The sequence below is a fragment of the Nannospalax galili genome, unplaced genomic scaffold (genome assembly GCF_000622305.1).
Source record: "Nannospalax galili isolate Female #2095 unplaced genomic scaffold, S.galili_v1.0 scaffold406, whole genome shotgun sequence".
Lineage (NCBI taxonomy): Eukaryota > Metazoa > Chordata > Mammalia > Rodentia > Spalacidae > Nannospalax > Nannospalax galili.
Genome location: NW_008357033.1, coordinates 4,443,372 through 4,469,121, shown reverse-complemented (window position 1 = coordinate 4,469,121; position 25,750 = coordinate 4,443,372). Strand labels below are relative to the sequence as shown.

The following is a 25,750-nucleotide window of genomic DNA, read 5'->3' as shown; positions in this document are numbered from 1 at the left end:
AGCTTCTGTAGCTCATATGTCCCTCAAATAAATGAACACTAACTTACACAATCCACTTCATTTAGCTTTTAAAATAGCTCCATGCTATTTTACTTTAAAAAAATCTTAAGAGATTTCCTGAAGAGATCATTACCACCAAGTTGGTACTGAGTCGTGAAGGCAATAAAACAAATAAAGTCATTAAAAATAAAAAAAAATAAAAAAATAAAATTTTTTAAAGAATGTTCATGTGAATATTGTCTATATTTTTATATAAGCTGCTGGGATACAGTCATTCATAATTTGCTTTTTAAAATATTAAAAAACTATTGTCATGGCAAAATTAAAATAACCAGATACTAAAAACATTATTAAATATGGTAACTTAGGCTGGGTGTGATAGCACACACCTTTAATTGGAGCACTGGAAGGTAGAGGTAGATAGAGCTCTGTGAGTTCAAGGCCAACCTGGTTTACACAGTGAGCTCCAGGCGAGCTGGGGCTACAGGGAGACCCTGTCTCAAAAAGACCAGAAAAACAAGAGAAATTGGGCTGGAGAACACTTGCAGTGCTTCTAGAGGACCTGCACCTACATGGCAGCTAACAACTGTCTACACTGCAGTTCCAGGGGATCCAACGCCCTCTTCTGGCCTCCATGGGCATTGCATGTATATGGTATACTTACATGCAGGCAAGACACATACATATAAAATAAAAATAGCAAAAAAGAGAACTCAGACACTGAGGGAATGAAGAGGAAGAAACCAGGCTAATAAGAACAGTTTAAAGACACTGACATGACTTCCCAGACTAATCTCACCAAAGTACTGGGAAGAGCAGTTGAAACCCACTCTCCAATCTTGCCCAGCTCTCTATGTGCTCTAGCCACTGAAATTAGGCAGAAGCCACAAATCACATTCATCAAATGCTCTCAGGAAAGCTGGTATGGTCTCACCTGCAAGATGTCAATCCCCAGAAGTAGTTTGATGAGACTTTTAGAGTAAAATGTGCCCATGCTGTAAAAAAAAATTGCCCATGTTTAAAAAAAAAAAAAAAAAAAAAAAAAAAAAAGTACTTTGTTTCTTATTTTGTTTACCTTGTTTTAATGTTTTTACTATTCTTTTTATATAAAATTGATTTAATACACAACCCTTAAAGATTATGCTCAAAATATAAACTTGTTAGAAAAAAATACCGAGGATGAGAAGATATTCTTAGTAAGGGAGATAGACATGAAATTCTATCAACATGGGTTGGATTCATTCTAAAAAAAAGCATGCTAGCACTTTGCCTTCTATTCTCAAATTTAATACATTTAAGACTAGGTTTAAACTCTAAGGAAAAGAGAGTTATAAATAAAAAAGAAAACTGTAAAAAACTGCATTCCCCATGCCCAGTCCAGTTACTGTCACAGACTGAATCTCTGGGAAAAGAGCACATCTCCCACTCTCCACACCTGGCCTCCTCATCCTGCAGGTGTTCACAAGACAACAGGCAGTTCCTGAAACTGTCACAGTCCTCAATGTAAGACTCCAGGCCATTAACAAATTCTTCTATTACCTAATAAGGAGATTTTAAAAGGAAGAGCAAAGAAAATGTCAGATTTGTAGCTTAACATTTCTTGTCAGCACACGCAACTCTGTGCCAGTGTTTTCAAATTCCTAATTCTACAGTACTTCTGGCAAAAACAAAAATACCACAGATAAAATACATACCTTTGGATAAGTAGGATGTTTCTTCAGTGTCTGAAAGAGCTTCCTCTGGAAAACTATTTGATCCACACCTATGAGGAACAAAGGATGGCTGGTCAGCATCATCCCCAGTATCTATCACCATTTATTTCCTTAAAGACAAGTTTCTTGTCTAATAACACTACTGAAAATATTTTCAACCTAATTTTAGAGATAAAACTTCTAAATCTAACTGTTGACACTCATAAAAAAAACAAACTTCTAAATCTATAGTAATAGAATTAAAGTGGCAGTTGTGAACCGGCAAGTGTTCTAAAAATAAGCTGCCATAACCTTAGTAAGACAGAGTATCTATGACCTAGAAATATAGCCTTATATGGCTTTCTGTATTTCCTTCTGAAATTATTCTGACACAGATGTACTTGCTTTTTAGGAATTAATGTATTTTCACACACACACACACACACACACAAGGACTACTAGTAGTACACAATGATTTTTCCAAAAATAAAATGATACTGGGCGTGGTGGCGTGCCTTTGGTCCCAGCACTTGGGAGGCAGACACAGGTGGATCTCTATGAGTTCAAGGCCAGTCTGGTCTATTATACAGTGAATTCCAGGCCAGCTGGGGCTACAGGGAGACCCTGTCTCAAAAAACAAAACAAAACAAAAAACAACAAAAATAAAGAATTTTAAAAAAAGAATTAGAGATACTTAACATGTTATTAATTAGGACTTAAAATTAATCAAGATTAAGATAGGAACAACATTCTCTAAAAAGCAATCTCATTCATCTCTCAAGACTGAAGACAATCCTACTTTCCTACTCTTTATTTACCTCTCTATTTATTTAGGAAATTGTCAGTTAGCTTCAACTGTCAACGTAACACAAGTCTAGAGTAACATGGGAAAAGAGACCCTCAACTGAAGAATTACCCAGATCAGAATGGCCTGTGGTCATGTCTGTTAAACATTCTCTTAATTGCTAATTTCTGTAGGAGGGCCCAGCCCGCTGTGGGTGGTGCCATCCCTAGGCAGATAGGCCTGGGCTGTGTGAGCAAGCCATAAGGAGCAAACCAGGAGCCAGTGTTCCTCCATGGTCTCTGGTTCAGTTCCTGCCTCCAGGTTCTTGTCTTGAGTTCCTGCCTTAGCTTCCCTATATGATGAACTGTGAGCTGTAACATGAAATAAACCCTTTCCTTCCTTTGCATGCTGCTTTTGGTTTGAGTGGTGTTTATCACAGCAAAATCAGACTGGGGCAGAAAACCATGATTTAGTCCTGAGCGCTTTCACTGAACTCAAAAATATATTTCAAATATTACCAAGCTGATTTTGATTCTTCCCAGTTTTAAGGGTGAGTCCGGATGTCTTAAGAAACCTTAAGAAGACACTGTCATTCTCTTCAACTTTGTTAGGATCATGGGATTTCTTTGCCATTTTGGAAAGTGGATGTTTCATGGCTTCTGGAAAAAAAAAAAAAAAAAAGAATTTTCAAGAATATGACAAAAAATGTAATGTAAAGGTTAAAATGCAAACCAAGGAATAAGAGCTCTAAGACAAAACCTGAAGTGTTCCTGAAGAATTGAGCTACAGTTGATTCTGTAGTGAAATGAACTATCTCCAAGAGCAACACTAGCTTCCAAACAAACAAAACAGCCATCAAATGAAATCACTTATATCAAATGGGATTTCAATGAAAAATACAAAACATGCCACTTGAAACAAAAATAACCATGGAAGCATTTTCTACCTAAACTCTAAAGCAGTGTCTCTGGAGATGTTATCTGCAAACCATGGTATTGCAGTCACTGAAAAACATTAAAATGCACGTTCTGAACTGCCTTTCAGCTACTGAGTCAAAATCCTGGGAATGGTTTCTCTAAACCTGGATTTTTTATTTATTTATTTATTTTCTGTCTTTTTGAGACAGGGTCTCCTTGTAGCCCCAGCTGTCCTGGAACTCACTATGTAGACCAGGTTGGCCTTGAATTCACAAAGATCTGCCTGCCTCTGCCTCCCAAGTGCTGGGATTAAAGGCGTGCACCACCACGCCCAGCTTGAACCTGAATTTTTTTTCAAAGACTTTTATTTATTTTTTTTTATTTGTATATAGGTGTGTCTGAGTATTGGTTCATGCATATTAATGCAGGGGCTGTGGAGCATGGAAGAGGGCATCAGATTCCCTGGGGCTGGAGTTACAGAATGATTATAAACCACCCAACTTGGGTGCTAGGAACTGACTGAACCCAGGTCCTCTGGAAGAGAAGAAAGCACATCTCTCTATCCCTCAGAGCCTGAATTTTTTTATGTGTATGAGTATTTTCCCTATATGTATGTTAAGTCCACCCATGTATATAATGCTTTCAGAGACCAGAAGAGGGTGTCCGATCCCCTGCAACTGGAGTTATGGGTGGTTGTTAGCCACCATATGGGTGCTGGGAACCAAACCTGGATCCTCTGCAAGAGCATCCAGTGCTCTTTGTTGTGAAGTGCTTCACCAGAGAAGACCACTCAGATAAAGTTTTGCTGAATAAAAGTCTTGCTGGCCAGCAAATAGGAAAGGGTGTCGGAACCCAAGTGTGTAGCCCCAAGCCATTTCTAGGGTAAGCTTTTATACAGAGAAACCATAACTAGGTGAAAAGTTTAAGTTCCCAAGCTTATAGGTGTAAAGCCCCATTAACAATTTGTATTCTATTAAGCAACAACTATTTTGTAGAAGCAAGCCAAGCACAACCTACAGAAACCATAAATCTGCAGTTAGCAGGTGAACTCCAGAATACATGGACCTGCTCCCAAGACAACTGGGGTCCTGCTGACATGTGTTCCCATAACCCTGGGTCAACTGCCTGATAATTTCAGAGACCAGAATCAGCCTAAACTTTAACATGGTATAGCTATGGTCAAGAAGGTACCATATCACACCATTGTCACACTGCAAAGCCTCTCCAAAGATTATTTATTTATTTATTTATTTATTTATTTATTTATTTTTGTCTTTTTGAGACAGGGTCTCCCTGTAGCCCCAGCTGTCCTGGAACTAACTATGTAGACCAGGCTGGCCTCGAACTCACAAAGATCCGCCTGTCTCCCAAGTGCTGGGATTAAAGGCGTGTGCCACCACACCCGGCTGAGATTTTTATTTTTAATTGTGTGTATATGTGTGTTTTGGGGAGGGGGTGTATGCACACATAAGCACAGGTGCCCCTGGAGGTCAGAGGTGACTTTCTCACAAACTATTCTGGTAACAATTCTGAGTCATATAAAATTTGAGAATCAATGATCTAAACACAGAACCAGCAAAATGGACAGGCTCTTCTGTACCACATCTTTCAATACAAAGCCCAGATTTGTTTCATCCCAAGTCTTTCAAGTCATACAAAACAAAAACAAATAAAAACAAATAGGAACTTAATTCCACAAAAGAAATCTCATTTTCTCCTTTAGTGATATAATTCTGACTTTTTTTTTTCTAATTCCTTTCTCTAAAAGCCTTAAGGAGAATGAAGACCACTCCCTACTGTCCTTAAAAACTTTTAGTCATGCTGGTCCTGGTGGTGCACACCTTTAATCCCAGCACTTGGGAGGCAGAGGCAGGCAGATCTCTGTGAGTTCAAGGCCAGCCTGATCTACATAGCAAGTTCCAGGCCAGTTGGGTCTACAGGGAGACCCTGTCTCAAAAAGACCAAAAAAATAAAACTTTCAGTCATAATCAGGCTCCAATGTGAAATCAAAATGCTCCACTGTGTGTCACGCCATCTCCAATGAAGCCCACGTGAGATCCTCCGTGGTTTGAGGCTGGAACTTCAAGGAAGGTTACCTCTTGGAATTGGTTGTGCTGAGTAACAGGCAGTGTACTTGGCATGCTTTTACTTGCTATTATTTTTCTAACTGTCACTGTATCTTGGGCTTTCTGGGGCCCCAGAAAGCACCTGGTGTCCTTGGCACCGCTATCACTGCTTTTATTGAAATCCTTTAATCATCCTAGTTCAGATGCACCATTATTAATGAAAGATATTTTAATGAAAGATATTTTAGACATAGTGAGAAGTAATTAAGCAGAATTAATGCTGGATAGTCCAGGGAATAATGGATTTCTAGAAGAAAAATATAGATGGATAAATATAGATAGAAGGGTTTCCTAAAAAGAAGGAGTAAGTTTTAGAACTCTGTTGCAGAGTTGAGTCAAGTACTAGTGCTAACAAGAATGTATTATGTATTTCAAAAAGAGTGGGCTTTGAATATTATTAAATACCATGATGAAAAAAAAAAAGTAATATCAGGCACAGCTGGTGTTGAAAGTGCTTGGTGGGTTAAGGTCATTCTGACCTGGAACTACAAAGCCGAGCAGAATCCTAAGTGTGTGAGAAAGGCTGGCAGTAAAAACCACAGTAAAGCAGGAATTTACTGTCTAGTACCAGGTTGATAAGATAGGGAAATGTGTTGGCAAAATTGTTTTACTTTCATCTCTGGAACTGTAAATCTTAGCATGACTGTTCTGCGGTTTTTGTGATCTTTGCTGTATATATCTCAAACCTTGCAACTGCAAAAATTACACTCAGACTTTCATCAAGCTCCTTTGCGTCTGTTTGTCACTAGCCAACTCCTTGTCCACCCTCTTGATGACCCAGTTCCCATCAGACTGAACTGCCCCGGTCTGGGCTGGTCCGTCGCACATTACTAAGAACCAAAGATATTAAGTCCCTTTTCATAAACTGTCCCCCCCCCCAGTACTGTGAATTGAATCCAAGTTTTGCCAGGCAACTGAGCTGTATCTCCAGCTCTCTCATCATAAACTTAATTCCAAAGTCACTTCCCTTTTAGAAAACAGTATTTCCAAAGGATGACATTTATGTTTCCCAATTTTCTAAGTTTCTTTTCAGTCTCAAAATTTCTATCAATTTGTTTATACTCCTCAATCCTTTTATTAACAGACTGCTAAAAACTTAAAATTTTTTTTTAATTAAAAAAAATTATGTGTATGAGTGTATTGCTAGCATGTAGATAAGTGCACCCATGTTGTGCAATGTCCACAGAGGACAGAAGAGGCAGTCAGATCCCCTGGAACTGGAGTTATGGACAGTTGTTAGCTACCATGTGGGTGCTCACTATGCAGACCAGATGAATAAATCAAAAAGATGAATAAGTAAATAAATAAACATACTTAAGTGTCAGCACTTGAAAAGTAGTAACTTTTTTTTTTTTTTTTTTTTTTTTTTTTTTTTTGTCTTTTTGAGACAGGGTCTCCCTGTAGCCCCAGCTGTCCTGGAACTCACTATGTAGACCAGGCTGGCCTTGAACTGACAGAGATCCACCTGCCTCTGCCTCCAAGTGCTGGGATTAAAGATGTGCACCACCATGCCCAGCTCAGAACTTATTTTTTTCTCTCTCCCTGCCTGTTGTTCATATATCTGATGCAAATAAAACAACAAATGGTTACTTACTTGAGGCATCTTCTGGCAGAGTTTCTTTATCCTCAGATTTTGACAGTCTTCTTTTGGAAACCATTTTTGACCAAAGTCTTCTGTACTTAAAATTATTTCCTAAAACAAAATCAAGGGCTGGAGATTTAGCTCAGTGGTACAGTGCTTGCCCAGAAAGCACAAGGCTTTGGGTTTGGTCCTTAGCACCAAAGAGAACAAAATCAGCCCAGAAAAAAACCAGCTCCATCCAGAGGAGAGTTTTAGTCTTCACATTAATTCTGTCTAAATCCAAAAGGTGAGCACATTTAAACTCCTATATTGGGGGCTAGAGAGATGGCTCAGTGGTTAAGAACACTGGCTGTTCTTGTAGAAGACCTGGGTTCGAATCCCAGCACCCACATGGCAGCTAACAACTGTCCATAACTCCAGTTCCAAGGATTCCAACAGCCTCTTCTGTCCTCTGCAGGCATTGCATAACACAGGTGCACTTACCTACATGCAGGCAATACATGCATACACATAAAATAAAAATAATATTTTAAACTCCTGTATCTGGTCAATATTCCCTTTAACATTTGTCCACTTGGTTCCTTCTTCACCAGACCAGTCCTGTTGCTAAAGGAGAAAATCCACAGCTCTTCAACTGAAGCCCAAAATCCTCTATCACTTAGCCTCAATCTACCTGTTCTCTAATTTATTAAGTAGTATTATCAGAGATTGTACCAAGTGCTGGAGTTAAAACTGCTAACAAGACAGACATCATCCCTGCTTTCAGGAAGCTTACAGTATAACACCTAGTAGTCTAAACATATAATGTATATGTATATGTAAACATATATGTACATGTATAATGGCTAGACATTTAGTCTAGCCAGGATGTGGAGTGGTAAAGAAAAGCAGGGACAATTTTCCTGAACATTTCTTTTCAGTGTCACATCCTTCTGCATGCTAGCCAAGGGCTCTCCTGCCAGAAAAGATCATTTTTAAGGACAGATAAGAGAACTGAAATAGCCAGTAAATTTGTAAGAGTAGCTCAGGGAGAAACCCACATTGAAATAGAAAAGATGCTGGCAGAGTTTTTTTTTAAAAGTGCTTGTGTACAAGGCCTAGACCACATGGTGTTCTAGTTTATCTCATACACTACCACTTTACTGGTTTCAATTTTTTTTCCTTCCTTCCTTCCTTTCATTATCTATCTATTTATTTATTGGTCTTTTTGAGACAGGGTTTCCCCTGTAGCCCCAGCTGGCCTGGAACTCCCTATGTAGACCAAGCTGGCCTCAAAATCACAGATAAGCCTGCCTCTGTCTCCCATGTGCTAGGATTAAAGATGTGCACCACCACGCCCAACACTCAATGTCTTCATACACAGGAATTCTTTTAACCTGAATGCTCATATTTGCCTGGAAATTCCTATTCATTATTAAAGGCTCAAATGTCACCTTCCTTGAGAAGTGTTCTTCCTATCACTGTGGGAGATTGCTACTTCAGATTGCTGCTGCCCAGACAATACTTTAGGGCACTGAGTTCCTGGAGAGCAGGAACCCAATTTACCTCAGTGTTCCTAACAGTATAAAGAACATCTGGAGGGGCTGAAGAGATAGTTCAGGGGTTAAGAGCACTGGCTGCCTTGCAGAGGACCTGGATCAGTTTCCAAGACACACAGCCAACAACCATTAGTAACTCCAGTTCCAGGGGATCTGACACCCTCTTGTGGCCTCTGCAGGCACGTCATGCACGTGGTACACCTACATGCAGGCAAAACACTCATACATACGAAATAAAACTTTAAAAAAAAAAAGGCTGTGGTGGCACATGCCTTTAATCCCAGCACTCAGGAGACAGAGGCAGGCAGATCTCTGTGAGTTCCAGGCCAGTAAACTGCTTTTGTCTCAAAAAGACAAAAAAAAAAAGAATTTATGGGGCTCCAGAGATGACTCAACAGTTAAGAGCAGTGGCTGCTCTTGCAGAGGACCTGGGTTCAAATCTCAGCACCCACATGGTAGCTAACAATTTCCCTAATTCAAGTTCCAGGAGAATCCGATGCTCTCTTCTGACCTCCTTGGGCATTACACGACATGGATGCATGTACATAGAGACAGGTAATACACTCATACACACAAAATTTTAAAAAATATTTTACTGTTTTATATGTATGAGTATATTGCCTGCATGTATGTGAGTGCACCCATGTTGTGCAATGCTGAGGTCAGAAGAGGGCTTCAGATTCCCCAGGAACTGGAGTTAAGGATGGTTCATAGCCACCATGTGGGAGTTGGAAATCAAACCCGGGTCCTCTTGCAAGAGCAGTCAGTGCTCTTAACCCCTGAGCCATCTCTCCAGTGGTTAATTTATGGGGCTTGGAATATAGCTAATCTGCCTAGCACGCAAAAGGCTCTGGGTTCAATGTCCACTACCAAAATTTTTTAAAATTTGAGAATATTGGCTGAGTAAGATTAGCTGACAAGAGTAGGTAAAAATATTTATAGTTAATAAAAAAACTGTCTTAAATTTGAGTGTCCTGGCATCCACCTTTGATTTTAGCACTTGGGAGGTAGAAGCAAGTAGATCTCTGAGTGTGACGGCATCCTGGTGTAAATAGTTCCAGGCCAGTTAGGGCTATATACTGAGGCCCTGTCTCAAAACAAAAACCTGTTGTGTTTTGAACATAATTTATTTCTCACAAAACTGCTTGAGACAGGTACCATTAGTACGATCCTAATTAATCATGGACAGAGCTGGGATCCTAAGTCTGACAGCCTAGCTCCAGAATTTGTGGCTCTTCCTCCTTTATTTCTATTTTTAAAGTTTTTGACCAAGTCTCATGGTAGCACTCAAAGCCTCTTCCAGCTTCCACCTCAGAGTGCAACCAACAAGCAATGCCCTGCCTAGCCAGCACAGGTGCTAACTGTAACTGACACTTAACTCTTTAATTATAACAACAATGGCCACTATTAAGAGTTAACGTTTCTTGCCAGGCAAGGCGGAGCAGGCCTTGAATCCCAGCACTCAGCAAGCAGAGGCAGGCGGGTCTCTCTGAGATGGAGGTCAGTCTGGTCTACGTTGCGAGTAGCAGGCAGCTGCGGCTACAGGGAAACCCTGTCTTTAAAAAAGGAACATTTCTTATGCCACGTTTCTTATCACGCATTCTCTTACAATACATGGAACCGCTGAGAGCCATTTTTCGGTTGGAAAAAGGACTAGCGCAAGTCAGAGCCGTCGGACTCTGGAGCAAGACGTTTGACATCTACTCGTTTTCAAAAGAAGCCTAAAAGCCCCAGGGTTAAGCAGGCAGAAGGGCCCAGGCCCTGCAAAACGTTTGCGGGAAAACGCCCTCCTCACTTCGTCATGTGATCCACATAAGGCGGTACCTGAGAGGGCTATCCCGCGACAGTCCGACGAGGACACCGTGGCTGGGCCGCGGGGCTGCGAGACACAGGTCGAGCAAGGCTAGGGCCTGGACCGTAGGCCAGGGGCGCGACGCCACTCACCCACCAACTGCCCGTCTCTGCCCCTCGCTTTCGACTTTCCCGCCCGGCGCGACGCCGCTTAGCGTCATCGAAGCCCGCCGCGGCGTGGCGTCACGCTTCCACGCCGGAAGTCGGCGGCCGGGTGGCCCAGCTGGAAACAGTGCGTGGTGAAGCGAGTGAGGCTGCCTAAAATTCCACACCAGCCAGGCTGAGGGGCGGGAGAAGGCCCGGAACCGAAATCTGAGGGGAACCCAACTACTCCCAACCCGTAGCCAACTCTCAGCGAAGATGGCGGGTCCTGAGCTGCTGCTCGACTCCAACATCCGCCTCTGGGTGGTCCTGCCCATCGTTATCATCACTTTCTTCGTGGGCATGATCCGCCACTACGTGTCCATCCTGCTGCAGAGCGACAAGAAGCTCACCCAGGAACAAGTGTCTGACAGGTCAGTACCCTCTCCCTGCCTTACCGACCTTACTCCTCCGTGACCTTGGTCAAGAAAGTGCAGGGGTACTGTCACTTTGCCTGAGTTCACATCGCGCCCGACTGGTACGTTGACCTTGGCGCTTATCTCTATGTTTCACTTTTGTCATCTGTAAAATGGGAACGGTAACAGTTCTTACCTAACTGGTGGAACAGGCGTGTGGGTTAAATAAGGTATCTGAAAAGCCTTTAGCACAGAGCCTGGGACATACTATACTAAGTGTTGAAGTAAAAGTCGTAAATCTTGTTAGGCTAGTGGTTGACGCTCAGCGAGGTTACCTGTGAACTCTCCTGCTCTGTTCTTTTGTTAGGATGAGTGCCTCCTGAGTCCAAGGTTGCATTACTGCCCTTAGTCCTTGTAACATCCAATCAAGTGGATGTCATAATCTACATTCTCCCGTAGTGGTATGCTTCGATGCTAACAAAGTGACTGGCAAGCTGTATGACAGCCTCTAAGAGATGTGAGGAGTTGTAATGATCGTTTCGCCTCCTCAAGTGGAGGCAGCTTCTTCCTCAGATGCTTTCTCACAGCATTCTTCTGTGGAGATAGGATTTTGACATGACTTCAAACAGTACCTCCACATGAAAATAAATAACGGTTTTTCAATTGTTCCAGTTAGTTTCTGGGAATATCATAAGAAAGTGCTGCTATTTCTTTAAAATCTTGCATTCACTTAGGAGAATAAGTCCCAGGTTCCAAAGTCTCCACAGATGACAGTGAAAATAATGTTCTATTTTATTGTATTTAAAGTTGCTTTGTTTTTGTAGCAAATAATTTTGGATTTCCATTTGCTGGTGATTTAACAGTTGCTTTAAATTAAAACGATGTAAGTAGTGAGATGGGGATGTAGGTTAGCTGGTAGAGTGCTTGCCTAATATGTATGAAGCCCTGGGTTCAGTCGTCAGCCTGGTACAAACCAGGCATAGCAATACATGCTTATAATTCCAGCACTCAGAGCTGGAGACTGGACGTTCATGGTTATCCTCAGCTACCTACCAAGTTGGAAGCCAGCCTGGACTACATAAGACACTGTCCCCCAGCAACTTTGAGTTGTCTGTCCTGATTATGCTGCATATACTAATAATAAGTCAACTTTATGAAACATTCTGAACCAGGTACTATGGTAAGCACTTACAAGCACCTCAATAAGGTAGATACTGCGGTCTCATATTAAAGAAATTGAGGCTTTAAAGAAGTTCCAATTGATGACTTTAAGCCAAATCTTGTGGTTCTTTCTACTCAGGTTCTTTCTACTCTCCCACAGTGGTCACTGTAATTATTTTTTGTAGCATCAGTTTCAGAACTGATCAGAGTCCAGGCATGGTGGCATAAACCTTGAATCCCAGTACTTGGGAGGCAGAGGCAGGCCGATCTCTGTGAGATTAAGGCCAGCCTTGTCTACATAGTGAGTTCCAGATTGGGGGGCAGGGGGAACCTTGTCCAAAAAAAAAAAAACAAAATATACATGAGTAGAACATATTAGACTATATTTGGGAGACAGAATGTATGTAAAAAAAAATGGTTCTCAAACTCAAAGAATATACTGATTCTTTGAAGAAGAGAAAAAAAAGTCACAGATCCTTTAGAATTGGGTGCTTCAGTGTGAAAAGTACTGACTTTAAAAACTAAAGTTTTAGGGGCTAGAGAGATGTCTCAGGGATTAAGAACACTGACTGCTCTTGCAGAGGACCTAGGTTCGAGTTCCAGGACCCACATGGTGGCTAACAGCTGTCCGTAACTACAGTTCTAGGGGAATCCGATGCCCTCTTCTGACCTCAGGCATTGCACAACAAGGTGCACATACATACATGCAGGCAATAAACTCATAGACATAAAATAAAAATAATAAAATTTTTTTAAATGAAAGTTTTGCCAGGCATGGTAACACATGCCTTTAATCCCAGCACTCAGGAGGCAGAGGCATGAGGCTAACCTGGTCTACATAGTGAGTTCCAGGCCAGCTAGAACCATATAGTGACCTTGTCTCAAAGAAAACAAAAAATAATATTTTGAGCTGTGAGATGGGTCAGCAGGTAAGAGTGCTTGCCACCATGCCACCAAGCCTGACAAGCTGAGTTTAATCTGCAGAACCCACATGATGGAATGAAAAAACTGACTTCTTCAAGTTGTTCTTTGACCATCACCATAGGATGTGTGTCCCTCCCCCCACTAAATATATGTGCATATGTGTGTAAAAGAAAAATTTAAAGTTATGCCACATGTAGTAATACATACCTTTATTCCCAGTACTCAGGAGGCTGAGGCAGAAGGATTATCAATTCAAGGCCAGCTTACATAGTTTAAAAAAAAAAAAAAAGACCAGTACTACATAGGTTTATAAAAAGTTTTATTCCATCCAGGTGTGTGGTGCGCATACCTTTAATCCCAGCACTTGGGAGGCAGAAGCAGGCAGATCCCTGTGAGTTCAAGGCCAGACTGATCTACATCATGAGTTCTAGTCCAGCTGGGACTACAGGGAGACCCTGTCTCAAAAAAGGCCAAAAAACTTTTATTCTAAGAGAATGTCTTTTAATTGCAAATTACCAAAGCTACCTAGTACAAGGACTTATTTTTAGATATTCATGGAAATGAATATGCAAAATTAATTTTACACTTTGGAGACTATACGATGGATCTCAGCTTAAGAAATTGAGCATTTAGAATATACAGGCTAATTAAAGCTTGCCTAGATCACAGCTCTCAACCTCCAATCTCTAAAATTCCTCTGTAGTTTCCAGTTCAGGAATTGTAGCTGAAATTCTGTTCATAATGTCGATAAAGCCCTGGATTATCATACAGTGAACAAGTTTTTACGGTTGGCCAACTCTACACTGCTGTACGCTGTGAGGTACAAAGAAAGACAATGCCAAGCCCTTGTTCTCAGTTTCAGTCCAAGTGATAAAACATACACAGAGGGAGAATAGATGCCACTGATTTAGCACCTAGTATGTGCAGCAGTAACCTCTTCAAATGAAATGATAGGGCCGGAGAGATAGCAGGTAAAGGCACCCACTACCAAGCCTGATGACCTGAGTTCAATTCCTCAGGACCTACGTGGTAGAAGGGGAGAACTGACTCCTATTAGTTTTCCTTTGACCCTCTACATATACTTGGTGGCATGCAAACACCTGTAACCATACATACATACATACATACATACATACATGCATATATATATATATACATACACAAAAAATCAATAAATAGATGTTAAAAATCAAATGAGATGCTATATGACAGACTCAGCTTCAAGCCCGTCAGTGTTTGACTTCTGCTCATAAGAGCGTGATCTTACACAATGGGACCTATATTGCATTGCATTATCTAGCTCCTGCTCACTCTTTCAGCCTCATTTTCTTGTGTATGGCTTCTTCTCGGGTCCTTATAGCATTGATTCTGCCACGGGCCTTGGTCCATCACACGCCTCGGCACTTTGGCAAGGTAATCCACACCCATCCTTAAGATTCCTACTTAATCCTACATACTTAACATCTCCTCTCAGACTATGACTTCCCAGAGTGCATCAGCTCCCTCTTCACACATTCCCACGATGCCATTATATTTACTCTTGTAGGGTTTTGCTGTTTTGTTTCTCATTTTGTTTTGTTGTGTTTTGTTTTTGAGGCAATATTTCATGTAGCTCAGGCTGGCCTCAAACTTGCTGTGTAGCCAGAGATGACTTTGAACTCCTGATCCTCCTGCTTCCACCCTCAGAGTGCTACCACACTGCTTATTTGATTAATTTCTTTGTCTCAGGATAGACTTTAAGCACCAGGATGTTTCCATTTTGATCACTACTATTTATGTCACTCATACAGTATCTGGCACTTAGAAGTTTAAGAACTACTTATGCAGTGGACATCTAAATCTATGAGATTTAGTGAGTGACAGCTAAGGGAATTTAAATGACTTGCCCAAGATCACATAGGTAATAAGTAGTAGGGACAAGGTCTGAACATAGACAAATGATTATAATCTCTAAACTCTTACTCTGGACTTACCTTGTCATAGAGGAGCTTGGTATATCAACCATACTGCGAATCTATAGAAAACAGAGCATATATATATTATATATTATGTGAGTATGAGTGTTTTGCCTGCATGTATGTCAGTGCACCATATGTGCACAGTGCCCACAGAAGCCAGAAAAAGGTATTGGATTCCCTGGAGCTGGAGTTATAGGCAGTTGTAGGCTGCCATATTGGTGCCAAATCTGGGTCCTCTGCAAGAGCGTCGAGTTCTCTTAGCCCCTGAGCCATCTCTCCTGCTCAAAACAGAGCATATTACACAGCTCTTCTGTGGGCCTTTGTATAAAGACAGCTATATGATGTTATGGGTCTAAGAAGAGGAAAACCAGATGGCATTCCACCAGGGTGTCAGGCCTTGGGAAGAAATTTGTGCAGAAGATGGGGCTTGAGGAAGGAGTTCAGACGTGAGAGAGTAGAACTTGCAAAGGAGACTGGCAGCAGAGCACTCCCAGCACACGCAGCAGCTGGGTATATAGAGGGTGACAAGCCAACCTCATGGGTCCTGACCATTTGGAGCAGGTGGTTTGTATCAAGGAAGAAAGAGAAAGCTGAACATAGTTGTCTTGTGTTTGTTTCTGCCTACATTTTTTTCGCTCTCTTTTTAAAAGGATTTCCATTGATTTAAGGGCTTTTACCGCCTTTAAACAACTTTTGAAAACCTAGGGGGTTGGGGGCTGGAGAGATGGCTCAGCGGTTAAGAACACTGACTGTTCTTGCAGAAGACCCAGGTTTGAATCCCAGCACCCACATGGCAGCTAACAACTGTCGGTAATTCCAGTCCAATTCCAGGGATTCCGACAGCCTTTTCTGTCCTCTGCAGGCATTGCAGGACACGGGTGCACTTACCTACGTGCAGGCAATACATGCATAAACATTAAATAAAATATTTAAAAAAGAAACCTAGGGGGGAAAACAGTATTTTGGCCTCTCTATTGCTTATTATTTGCTTTAAAATTACCAATAATTTATTCAATAAATGTTTACTGGGAACTTGGTCTGAGTCCTGGGTGGCATTTTTATTTATTGTCTGTCAGGTAAAACCTTACTAAGGTCTGCCCTCATTTCTCTAAAGTCAGTGAAGTTCCTTCTTTTACCTTCACCCTCCTCCTGCCCCCACATCTTTGGAGCAGTATCCAAGGCTCTTTGTTTCATGCAAAGAAAGTTCCTTCGTGGGTCATGTTGAATCCAGAAAAGGCTGGATATATCCCAAATGTCATTCTCCAGAAATCTTTGTTCTGAACCATAGCCATTCTGGAAGGCTGCTTTTTTGAAAATCTGAGCATTGAATTAAGCATGTTTCATTGTTTTTTTATGATACTAGACTTTTGGAAAGTTTCCACACACAGCTATTGCCAAATAGATCCTCTCTTGTGTTTAAATAGGTCTTCTACTTTTCTTTCATTTTCTTCTAGTGTTTCACTTTTTAACATCTCTTTGTTTTGATTATATTTTTCAGTCAAGTTCTAATTCGAAGCAGAGTCCTCAGGGAAAATGGAAAATACATTCCCAAACAGGTATTCATTTATCTTTTATTAAAAAGCTCCACCATTCACCACTGAGGGCAAGAGATTCCTAACTGTTTTATAAGAGAACTCTAGAGAAAGCTGAAGGCTGGCGATGCAGTGATTAAGCTGTGGCCTGGTGGCATTTGCTGTCACTGTGACCTCACCCTTCTTAGGAAACTTTTTAAATGTGACTCAACTAGTGTCCGGTGGGCTGCCAAGGAGACTGACAACTCAGTCTAGAAGCATATTCCAAGGGCCTTTTGGTCAGTCCTCTGGGGGATAATCTGATGATTTACTAATCACAGTTCTTATATTTGAAAGCTTTTTTTCCCCCCCTCCCACTAGTCTTTCTTAACACGAAAATATTACTTCAACAACCCAGAGGATGGATTTTTCAAGAAAACTAAAAGGAAGGTTGTACCACCTTCTCCTATGACTGGTATGTATTTTCCTTTCTCTCACTTGTAAAAAGGATAGCAACATAGGTAGTTTTACTGAAGGTATTAAATTATAGGAGATCATAATGGAAAGGACCCTAGAAATCATCAAATTACCTATGGGATTTGGGTGTGGGGGGCTGTTTTTTGAGGGTTTTTTGTAATGCTTAGGATGAAACCCAAGGCTTTCCACATGCTAGGCAAGCACTCCACCACGAGCTATACCCCCAGCCCCTAATATAGGGATCTATGAAAGTGGAGCTCTTTTTCCAATAAATCTGGTAACCCGAGTATATCAGGTGGGTTTTAGAAAAAGCTCTCAGCTGGTGTTGAGGGAGACCAGAGCCACTATGTCTGGTCTTTCTATGCTGTTCTTCCTCAGGACCAGCTTCCACCAGAGCCTGGATCTCTTGCTGACCCCAAGTGGGTACCCCACTTGTGCCTGAGTGACAAACTCCCTCCTTCCCAAGAGCAGTTGTTCCTTTGCCAGACATGATCCAATCTACAGTTCCTGCCCTAACTTCTGGCTTCACTAATCCCTATTTTGTGAAATATACAACATATGGGAAAGTAAATCAAAACAGTTTGTTGTCCCCTGTTGACCATCCCCTTTTTTCAGTACTCTTTCCTCTAGGTGATATAACTAGTTCTTTCAAACCCATACAGAAGATAATAGAGTTGATGCTTATGAGGAATGAAAGGCCAATATTTATATAGAAAGATAATTGACCTCGATAATCCAGGGAATACAAGTAAAAACAAGATGTCATTTTGTAGCCTGTTAAATTGACAAAAATTTAAAGATTGTTAAAGCTGCTACTGTTAAGGTCAAGGAAAGTTACGGCTGTTGCTATTGGTGAGAATACCAAATGGTGGAGCCTTGTTGGACAGTCTCATAGTATCTTCTCTCCCCACCTGAACTTGATATCAAATCTGGGGCGTTGAGCATGCTACACAAGCATCCCAGCACTGAGCTACACCTAGACCCTAATATCTATCAGTTTTAAACATATAAACCCTTTGACCCAAATTTTTTTCTAAGAATGATTTCTAGAGAAACATACAAGCATGCAGATTGATCCTATTACAAAGATTGACCTATTACAAAGTAGTAGTGTTGTTTCTTGCGAAAAAAAAAAAAAAAAAAAGTTAAGATTGAAAATACTGAAAGATAGCTATCATGACTGTGGAATCCCATCCGAAAATTAATTTTTTTTGTTTTGTTTTGCTTTGGTTTGGTTTTTGTACTGGGGAATCAATCCATTGCCTTGTGCATGTTAGGCAAATACTCTTCCCATGGGCTACATCTTCATAAAATTATTAATTTTTGAAAGACAAATTGAAAGGTGAGAGGATATGCAGCAGCCAGTCCAAAGGGTCTAGAACATGGGCTGAGAGGCACTGTCTTCATCTTATATTTTTAGAATATTTGAACTGGCTGAGCGTAGTCGTTCATGCCTTTAATCCCAGCACTTGGGAGGCAGAGGCAGGTAGGTTATTGTGAGTTTAGGCCAGCCTGTTTTATATGTTCCTGGCTAGCCAGGGCTACATAATGAGACCCTGTCTCAAAAGAAAACCACCATTGAAAAATTTGTCTGACTTAAATTATGGAAAAAGTCTCTACCAACCATGGGCCAACCTCATATTCTTTCTGGGCTTGTCTTAGATCCCACCATGCTCACAGACATGATGAAAGGGAATGTCACGAATGTCCTCCCTATGATTCTTATTGGTGGATGGATCAACATGACGTTTTCAGGCTTTGTCACAAGTAAGTTACAGATCTAGCATGCTTTGTGCTTTTATCTGTGTTCCTTCTTCTTCTACTGAGACCCTAATATAGGTCTTATGTATTCTTGTAAAAATGGCAACCACAGATATTTAGTGCATCTGTTCAAAGTTGATCCTGAGTTCTCAGTGTGGACCTTTTGTTACTACTGGAGACACAAACAAGTGAATTGTAAGTTAGCATTCACAGCTGTTATGGTGTGGGTTGATTTGATTGACCCACAAATGGAATGGTATGGTATGGTATGGTTTGGTATGGTATGGTATGGTATGGGTTGATTTGACTGGACTGTAATGAGTTTGGGTTAGTGAGGTCATTCTCTGTGTATATACCCACTTAGCGTTTAATGGATCTGTACACATTTCTTTCACATATCAGGTCACAGTCCAGCCTGAGTGCCTGCATTCTGGTCTAAAAGCTGGTGTCATTCAAGGAATCAGAGCAGAGTGACATTTTGACTGTTCTGTTCCTCAGAGGCAGCCACTGATTTCCTTGTGGAAATCATTTTCCAGAAGCCATATAGCACACAGTTCCCACCTACTGGGGAGAAGTGCATTCACACTTCAGTTGCTCTAAAAATAAAATGGCTTGGAGTGCTTGGGAACTTTTTCTTTCTCAAAGCAAAAAATGATGTTTCTCTTTTTCCCCTGCAGCCAAGGTCCCATTTCCACTGACACTTCGCTTTAAGCCTATGCTACAACAAGGAATAGAGCTGCTCACGTTAGATGCATCCTGGTAAGTCTTCCTTCTATCTGATGAAAACAAAGACATGGGTTTTTTTGGTGGTGGTGTTTATTCAAAGCACATTTAAAATGCCACTTCTCAATTAAGGCAATTTTACATGAACATTGCAAAAAAGAGACCTTGTCAGCCTCTTTTCTTAGAGCTTAGGAATGCAGGGGTGGAGGTGTTTGACCCTACCCTCTCAAAATGGAACAATTAAGCAATCTGGCCAGGAAACCCTTTTTTAGCAATCCCCTTAAGCTCATGAGAGTGAAGTTTGTGTTAGTGAGCTTTCTGTAACAAATACTGAGGTGATCAGCCTTTAGAGGAAAGGTGTGTTTAGCTCACAGTTTTGGCGGCTCAGTTCACAACCCACTGGCCTCATTGCTTTGGGCCTGTGATGAGGTAGATCATGGCAGCAGCATATATGAAGTTAAGTGCTCACTTCATGATCACAGCACAAGAGAGAAAGACAGACTCCAGTCCCCCACAGTCCCCTCTGAGAACATGCCTCCAGTGACCTAAAGTTGCACACTAGGCCTCATCTCCTAAAGGCTCCACCACCTCCTGGTAGCAACAGGGACTGGGGACCAGGCCTTCAGCACATGGGTCTCTTTAGAGGACTCTCCACAGCCAAATTACAGAATGTCTATACTATAGTTTTAGTTCTAGTCATCATGCCAGGGGTTTTCCATATCTTGTCCTCACAGCAACCCTGTGAGCTATGTTGAAAAAATTAATATTGGTCCACACGCAGCCTGTCCACAGCAATCCTTAGCACCTGTTTACCACTCTATTTATTTATAGTAGAATAATAAGCCAGAATCCAATCTCCCTTAGGAAACACTGCTACAGTACCCACCACACAGTAACAATGCTTTACATGGTCCTTCCACACTGTCCTGTGTATGGCTACTCAAGCACTGGTCTAAAAACAAAGGCAAGAAGAAGAGGAAGGAGGGTCACTGGTGGAGATTCTGACCCACCTGGTTTGAACAGAACCATCTCTGGTTGTGTCAGCTAAGGGCAGAGTAGATTCCAGGGAGTTTCGGCTCTGCCCAGCTCTGCAGGAAGAGAAAAGCTATACTTCATGAGCTGTATGACTTAAACTTTTACCTGCGAGGTTCATTTGGGCTAAGCAAAAATGTCATGGGTTAGAGAAAAGCTTCCTTATATTTTCTCAGCATTTGGGCAGATGTGTGTCAGACACACTTGAGTGGACAGAGGGAAGATGTGCCCAACTGTACAGTTACTGAGGCAGCACACACATTGATGTTACTGCTGCAGGTATCATTGTTGCAGAGGCAAGTTTTTTCTTACCTGCAGCCCAAGGGAGGAACCAGAATCTACTCCTGCTGTGACCCAGTGGACTGCAGAATCTTTCCATTTGTGTATCATTTTTCATAGTCCCTTTAGCTTTTATTACATACAAGCCTGTATATGGGTTCCTCAAGTACTGTGGGAAACCTGAGAAAAAGGCCTTGATGATAATGGGCCAAATCTGCACTGCTTTGCCAGTAGCTGTAATCGTCAGCATTGCAAATACTTCCAGAAAGCCACCCTGGTGCTTTCTCCTGAGTGTGGAGCACACAAACAGCAGCACTTGACTTCCCTAGAGGATGGGGTTCCGGATAGGTGTCCTTTTTCTGTTTCTTCATTATACTTGAATGTTGTAAGTCTGCATCTGCCTTATCATCTCCATTTATTCTTTTGTTGTGCCTTGGCTGCCTAGAGCCTGACTGGGGAGTTTCTTAGGTATGCTGACCAGTTCTGGGTGGTGCGGAAGTGTGAGCTAAATTGATTTCCCAAATAATTCTCTTCCACTTTCCCTCTTGCTTTTTGCTAGGGTGAGTTCTGCATCCTGGTACTTCCTCAATGTATTTGGACTTCGCAGCATTTACTCTTTAATTCTTGGCCAAGATAATGGTAAGAAGCATGTGAGGTTTGCTAAATAGATACTTCCTGCTGAAGCGGGGAAAATCATATAGCTCCACTGTTTGTTAGCATAGTCACACACAGTGCTTCATTCCTTAAGCTTCTGAGGTATTCTGAGGTCTGAAAAATTCCAAAGTTCTAACTGAATATGAGAAATTCCCCTGGCAATCACTGAGCAACATTTGTTGCTAAGCCTGGCTCTCGTTCAGTGGTGAGGACCTCAGACACAGACACTTTTTAACACAGATAAAGGATAATTAGTGAAATACCTAGTTCATGGGGTTGGAGAGAGGGCTCAGCGATTAAGAACACTGACTGCACTTGCAGAGGACTGAGATTTCATTCCCATCACCCACATGGCAGCTAACAATCGTCAGTAACTCCAGTTCCAGGGGATCTGATGCCCTCTTCTGACCTCTGCATGCATTGCACAACATGGGTGTACTTACATATATGTAGGCAATATACTTATGGAATAAAAATAATACATAAATACTTCATTCAAGCGTTCCTCAATAACTGGTGACTTGTGTTGACATTTAAAATAAACTCTAGAGCATCCTTTAGTTGGCCTTGCGTTCTGGCTGTAATCATCCCCATTTTTCAAGAGTAATGTAACTTTCCCAAAATCACAAAGTTGGCCAGGCATGGTGGTGCACGCCTTTAATCCCAGCACCCAGGAGGCTCTTTGTGAGTTCAAGGCCAACCTGGTCTACATAGTGAGTTCCAGGCCAGCTGGGGCTAGAAGGGAGACCCTGTCTTAAAAAGACCCAAAAAAACAAAATCACATAGCCAGGAGTGATAGGGCCAGTCAGCTGTCCAGTTCTAAAATCCACCACCAAGCATTTGTAGCTACAAATGCTTTGTGATGGTTACTCTTCCACAAGGGTGCTGGGTACTTGTTTGAGCCTTGGCACTCACTAGACCTGTCTTATGCTGCAGCTGCTGACCAATCACGAATGATGCAGGAGCAGATGACCGGAGCAGCCATGGCCATGCCCGCAGACACTAACAAAGCTTTCAAGGTACGTGCAGCTCACCTTTCAGAACTGCAGGAATATCACAGTCACAGCAGTCCTCTTGTAACCATGGTTGCACTTGCTGTGATTTGTGGCCCACATTCAAGTGCAATCCCAAAGTAGTCTATGGAAAACTAAAATATAAGTAAATATAGTAGAGATTGCACACTGCTCTGAGTAGTGTTATGAAATGTTGTATTGTCCTGCCTGACCCTATCCAGGACATGAATTATTGCTTTTTCCTGTGTATCCTCTCTGTATATGCTAATCTCGTGATAGTTGAGAGGAAGAGACCATATTCACATTACTCTTATTATAGTATTATTACTCTTTTTGTTTTGTTTAGTTTTGGTTTGGGTTTTTGGTCTGAGACAGGGTCTCCCTGCAGCCCTAGCTGGCCTGGACTCATTCCGTAGACCAGGCTGGCCTCAATCTCACAGAGCTCCGCCTGCTTTTGCCTCCTGAGTGCTTGGACTAAAGGCATGTGCCAGCATACCTGGCTATTATAGTATATTCTCAATGCTTGTTCTGTTTTACATTAGTTACTATTGATCTCTTGCTGTGCCTCATTTATAAACTAAACTTCATGACAGCTATATATAGACATGGGAAAACAGGGTATCCAGAGTTTAGTTCTGTTTCGTAATTACAAGTCTTTGTTTACTAGTGGTCTAGAAACAGATCACCTGAGAGTAAGACTACTCTGTTTTAACAGTGGATTCTCAGGCCAAGCAGTGTCAACACCTGCAGTCCCCGCTGCTTAGGAGCCTGGGGCAGGATGATTGCTTGAACCCAGAAGTTTTAAGGTCAACCTTGGTAACATAGTGACACCCTGCCTCAAAAAAAACCACTATACAAATGAAGATAGTGTGTTCATATCATTTTGATTTAAATGTAGCAAAAATCAGCATGTGTGTCTCTTGTCCTGAAACAGCTTTGTCTATTAAGTAAGTTGAATCTGCTTTCCATTTTTTTTACTCCTTTTTAAATACTTAAAATTTAATTCTTACTATAAATGAAACTGTGCCCGGCGTGGTGGCACACACGTTTAATCCCAGCACTCGGGAGGCACAGGCAGCCCGATCTCTGTGAGTTCAAGGCCAGCCTGGTATACATAGTAAGTTCCAAGACAGCTGGAGCTACAGGGAGACCTGTCTCAAAAAGACCAAAATAAATAAATTAAATAAACGAAACTGTAACACAGTCCAGTTAGAAGCCACAGTAGACATTTGGAACATCTGGACCTTTTTGGATTGGCAAACATAAGATATAAATTACATATTTAAAAAAAATCACTATTGGGGCTGAAGAGATGGCTCAGTGGTTAAGAACAATGGTTGTTCTTGCAGAAGACCCGGATTCGAATCACAGCATCCACATGGCAGGTAACAAATGTCCATAACTCCAGTTCCAAGGGATCCAATGGCCTCTTCTGTCTTCCCCGGGCATTGCACGACAGGGGTGCACTTGACTACATGCAGGGAATACACTCATACACTAAAAAAATAAATAAAATATTTTAAAAAAAAATCACTATTTGCTAAGTGTGGTAACATATGCCTTTAATCCCAGCACTCAATGGAAGCAGAAGCAAGTGAAGGCCAGCCTGGGATGTTTTACATAGTGAGTTCCAGGTCAGCTGGGACTACACAGTGAGACGCTGACTCAAAGAAAAAAAAGAAAGAAAAAAAAAATCAGTATTTAACCAGGCATAATGGTACACACGTTCAATCCCAGCACTCAGGAAGAAGAGGCAAGTGGAAAGTGGATCTCTGTAAGTTCAATTAAAGACTAGGGGAAACTCAGTGGTAGAGCACATGCCTAGTATGGAAAAGGCCCCTACATGCAGTCTCTAGCATCAGCAGTTGATCAGTCAATATGTAAATGCAGTCAGTGCTTCTAATCAGCCTACTAGGTAGCTGGAACTACAGGTGAGCAGTACTGTGTTTGGCCTGAGAAATTGTTGAAGTTAATAATCTTCTTTATCCTCAGAGGATGTTTTCAGATCACCAGTCTGTATTCATGAAACGATTTCGGTATTTGTAAAATTCAGTATACTTTCTTTTTTTTCTTTTTTGACTCATGACTTGCAGATTTTTTTTTGTCTTTTTGAGACAGGGTCTCCCTGAGCCCAGCTGGCCTAGAACTCACTGTATAGACCAGAGGCTGGCCTTGAACTCAGAGATCCGCCTACCTCTGCCTCCCAAGTGCTGGAACTACAGGCATGTGCCACCACACCCAGCTCTTTTTTAAAATTTTTACAAAAACTTTATTGAGAATTTCATACATGCATATAAGGTGTTTTGATCAAATCCATGCCCACTCCTTCCCTGCCAACATTCTCCCCTCTGAAGAGGTAACCCTAAAATCTTTTGTTGTTATTGTTGTTGTTTTTGTTTCTTTGTTTTATTCGCTTGAATTTTTTTTTTAATTTTTACACCCACTTCCCAGATAGCACCCTCCCATAACCTCCCTCCCCACCACTAGAGCCCTTATACTGATATCCCTGCTACTGTCTGCTGTGTGGTTGGCACCCCCAGCTGTTCCCCACTACTTGTCCATCTGGTGAATCTAGTCAGCCTATCTAGAGGTCTTTTTTAGGAAGGTCAACATAAAATTGGATGAGTTTTTTTAACCTTTAAAAAAGATCTCCATTTCATTTTAGAATATATTGTTCCTTGCAGACAGACTCATTGTTTTTGCTACTAACACTGAGATGTTGGTGCTTGCATCTCTAATCTATGTGTATCTGATTATTACTAGTCATAATCAGTTGCATTTGGATCCTTGGCACCTGAGCATGTCTATAAAGTCATCTAGCAGATGACATAAATTTCCATGCTTCCTCCTCAAATACAATACATTTTTTCAAAAATTTGTTGATTTTTTTGTGTGTGTATATCACGCAGAAAATCCCAAACCATCTCATTAATTTTTACACCCACTTCCCAGATAGCACCCTCCCATAACCTCCCTCCCCACCACTAGAGCCCTTATACTGATATCCCTGCGCTACTGTCTACTGTGATGTCATTACTCCCAGCCATTCCCCACTACTTGTCCATCTACAAAACAAAGACCTACCTAGAGGTCTTTGTTTTAGGAAGGTCAGCTGTTCCTCATCTAGCAGCAATTGGTTGTCAATATTCCTTTAGATAAGATTGAGGTCTGCTGTTCATTTTCCCAGTTCTATGCTGGCTTACTATCTGGGAATCCCTTTGGCCACCCTGGCCAACAACTCAAAAGAAGGTATCGCCTGTCTGGCATTGTT

General features: G+C 41.5%; 2 protein-coding genes across 4 annotated transcripts in view; one reads left to right on the top strand and one right to left on the bottom strand.

The window, feature by feature from the left end:
* The window catches only part of Fancd2 (FA complementation group D2), a 110,966-nt gene extending 100,265 nt beyond the window's left edge, over positions 1-10,701 (bottom strand). For 2 of the 3 annotated variants that reach the window (XM_029557036.1, XM_029557035.1), the window contains exons 1-6: positions 10,463-10,701; positions 7,113-7,211; positions 2,994-3,134; positions 1,695-1,762; positions 1,436-1,539; positions 935-995 (exon numbers count right to left, since the gene is read on the bottom strand). In XM_029557036.1, coding sequence (XP_029412896.1) covers positions 935-995; positions 1,436-1,539; positions 1,695-1,762; positions 2,994-3,134; positions 7,113-7,176 — 438 coding nt within the window. In that variant the 5' untranslated portion in view covers positions 7,177-7,211; positions 10,463-10,701. The remainder of the gene's footprint in view (positions 1-934; positions 996-1,435; positions 1,540-1,694; positions 1,763-2,993; positions 3,135-7,112; positions 7,212-10,462) is intronic. The other variant, XM_017794818.2, reaches the window with a different exon arrangement.
* Emc3 (ER membrane protein complex subunit 3) overlaps positions 10,691-25,750 on the top strand; it is a 27,626-nt gene continuing 12,566 nt past the window's right edge. Inside the window, exons 1-7 of the mRNA XM_008854865.3 lie at positions 10,691-11,004; positions 16,528-16,585; positions 16,922-17,015; positions 18,680-18,784; positions 19,456-19,537; positions 21,372-21,451; positions 22,403-22,485. Of these exons, the coding sequence (XP_008853087.1) occupies positions 10,850-11,004; positions 16,528-16,585; positions 16,922-17,015; positions 18,680-18,784; positions 19,456-19,537; positions 21,372-21,451; positions 22,403-22,485 (657 nt within the window). The 5' untranslated portion in view covers positions 10,691-10,849. The remainder of the gene's footprint in view (positions 11,005-16,527; positions 16,586-16,921; positions 17,016-18,679; positions 18,785-19,455; positions 19,538-21,371; positions 21,452-22,402; positions 22,486-25,750) is intronic.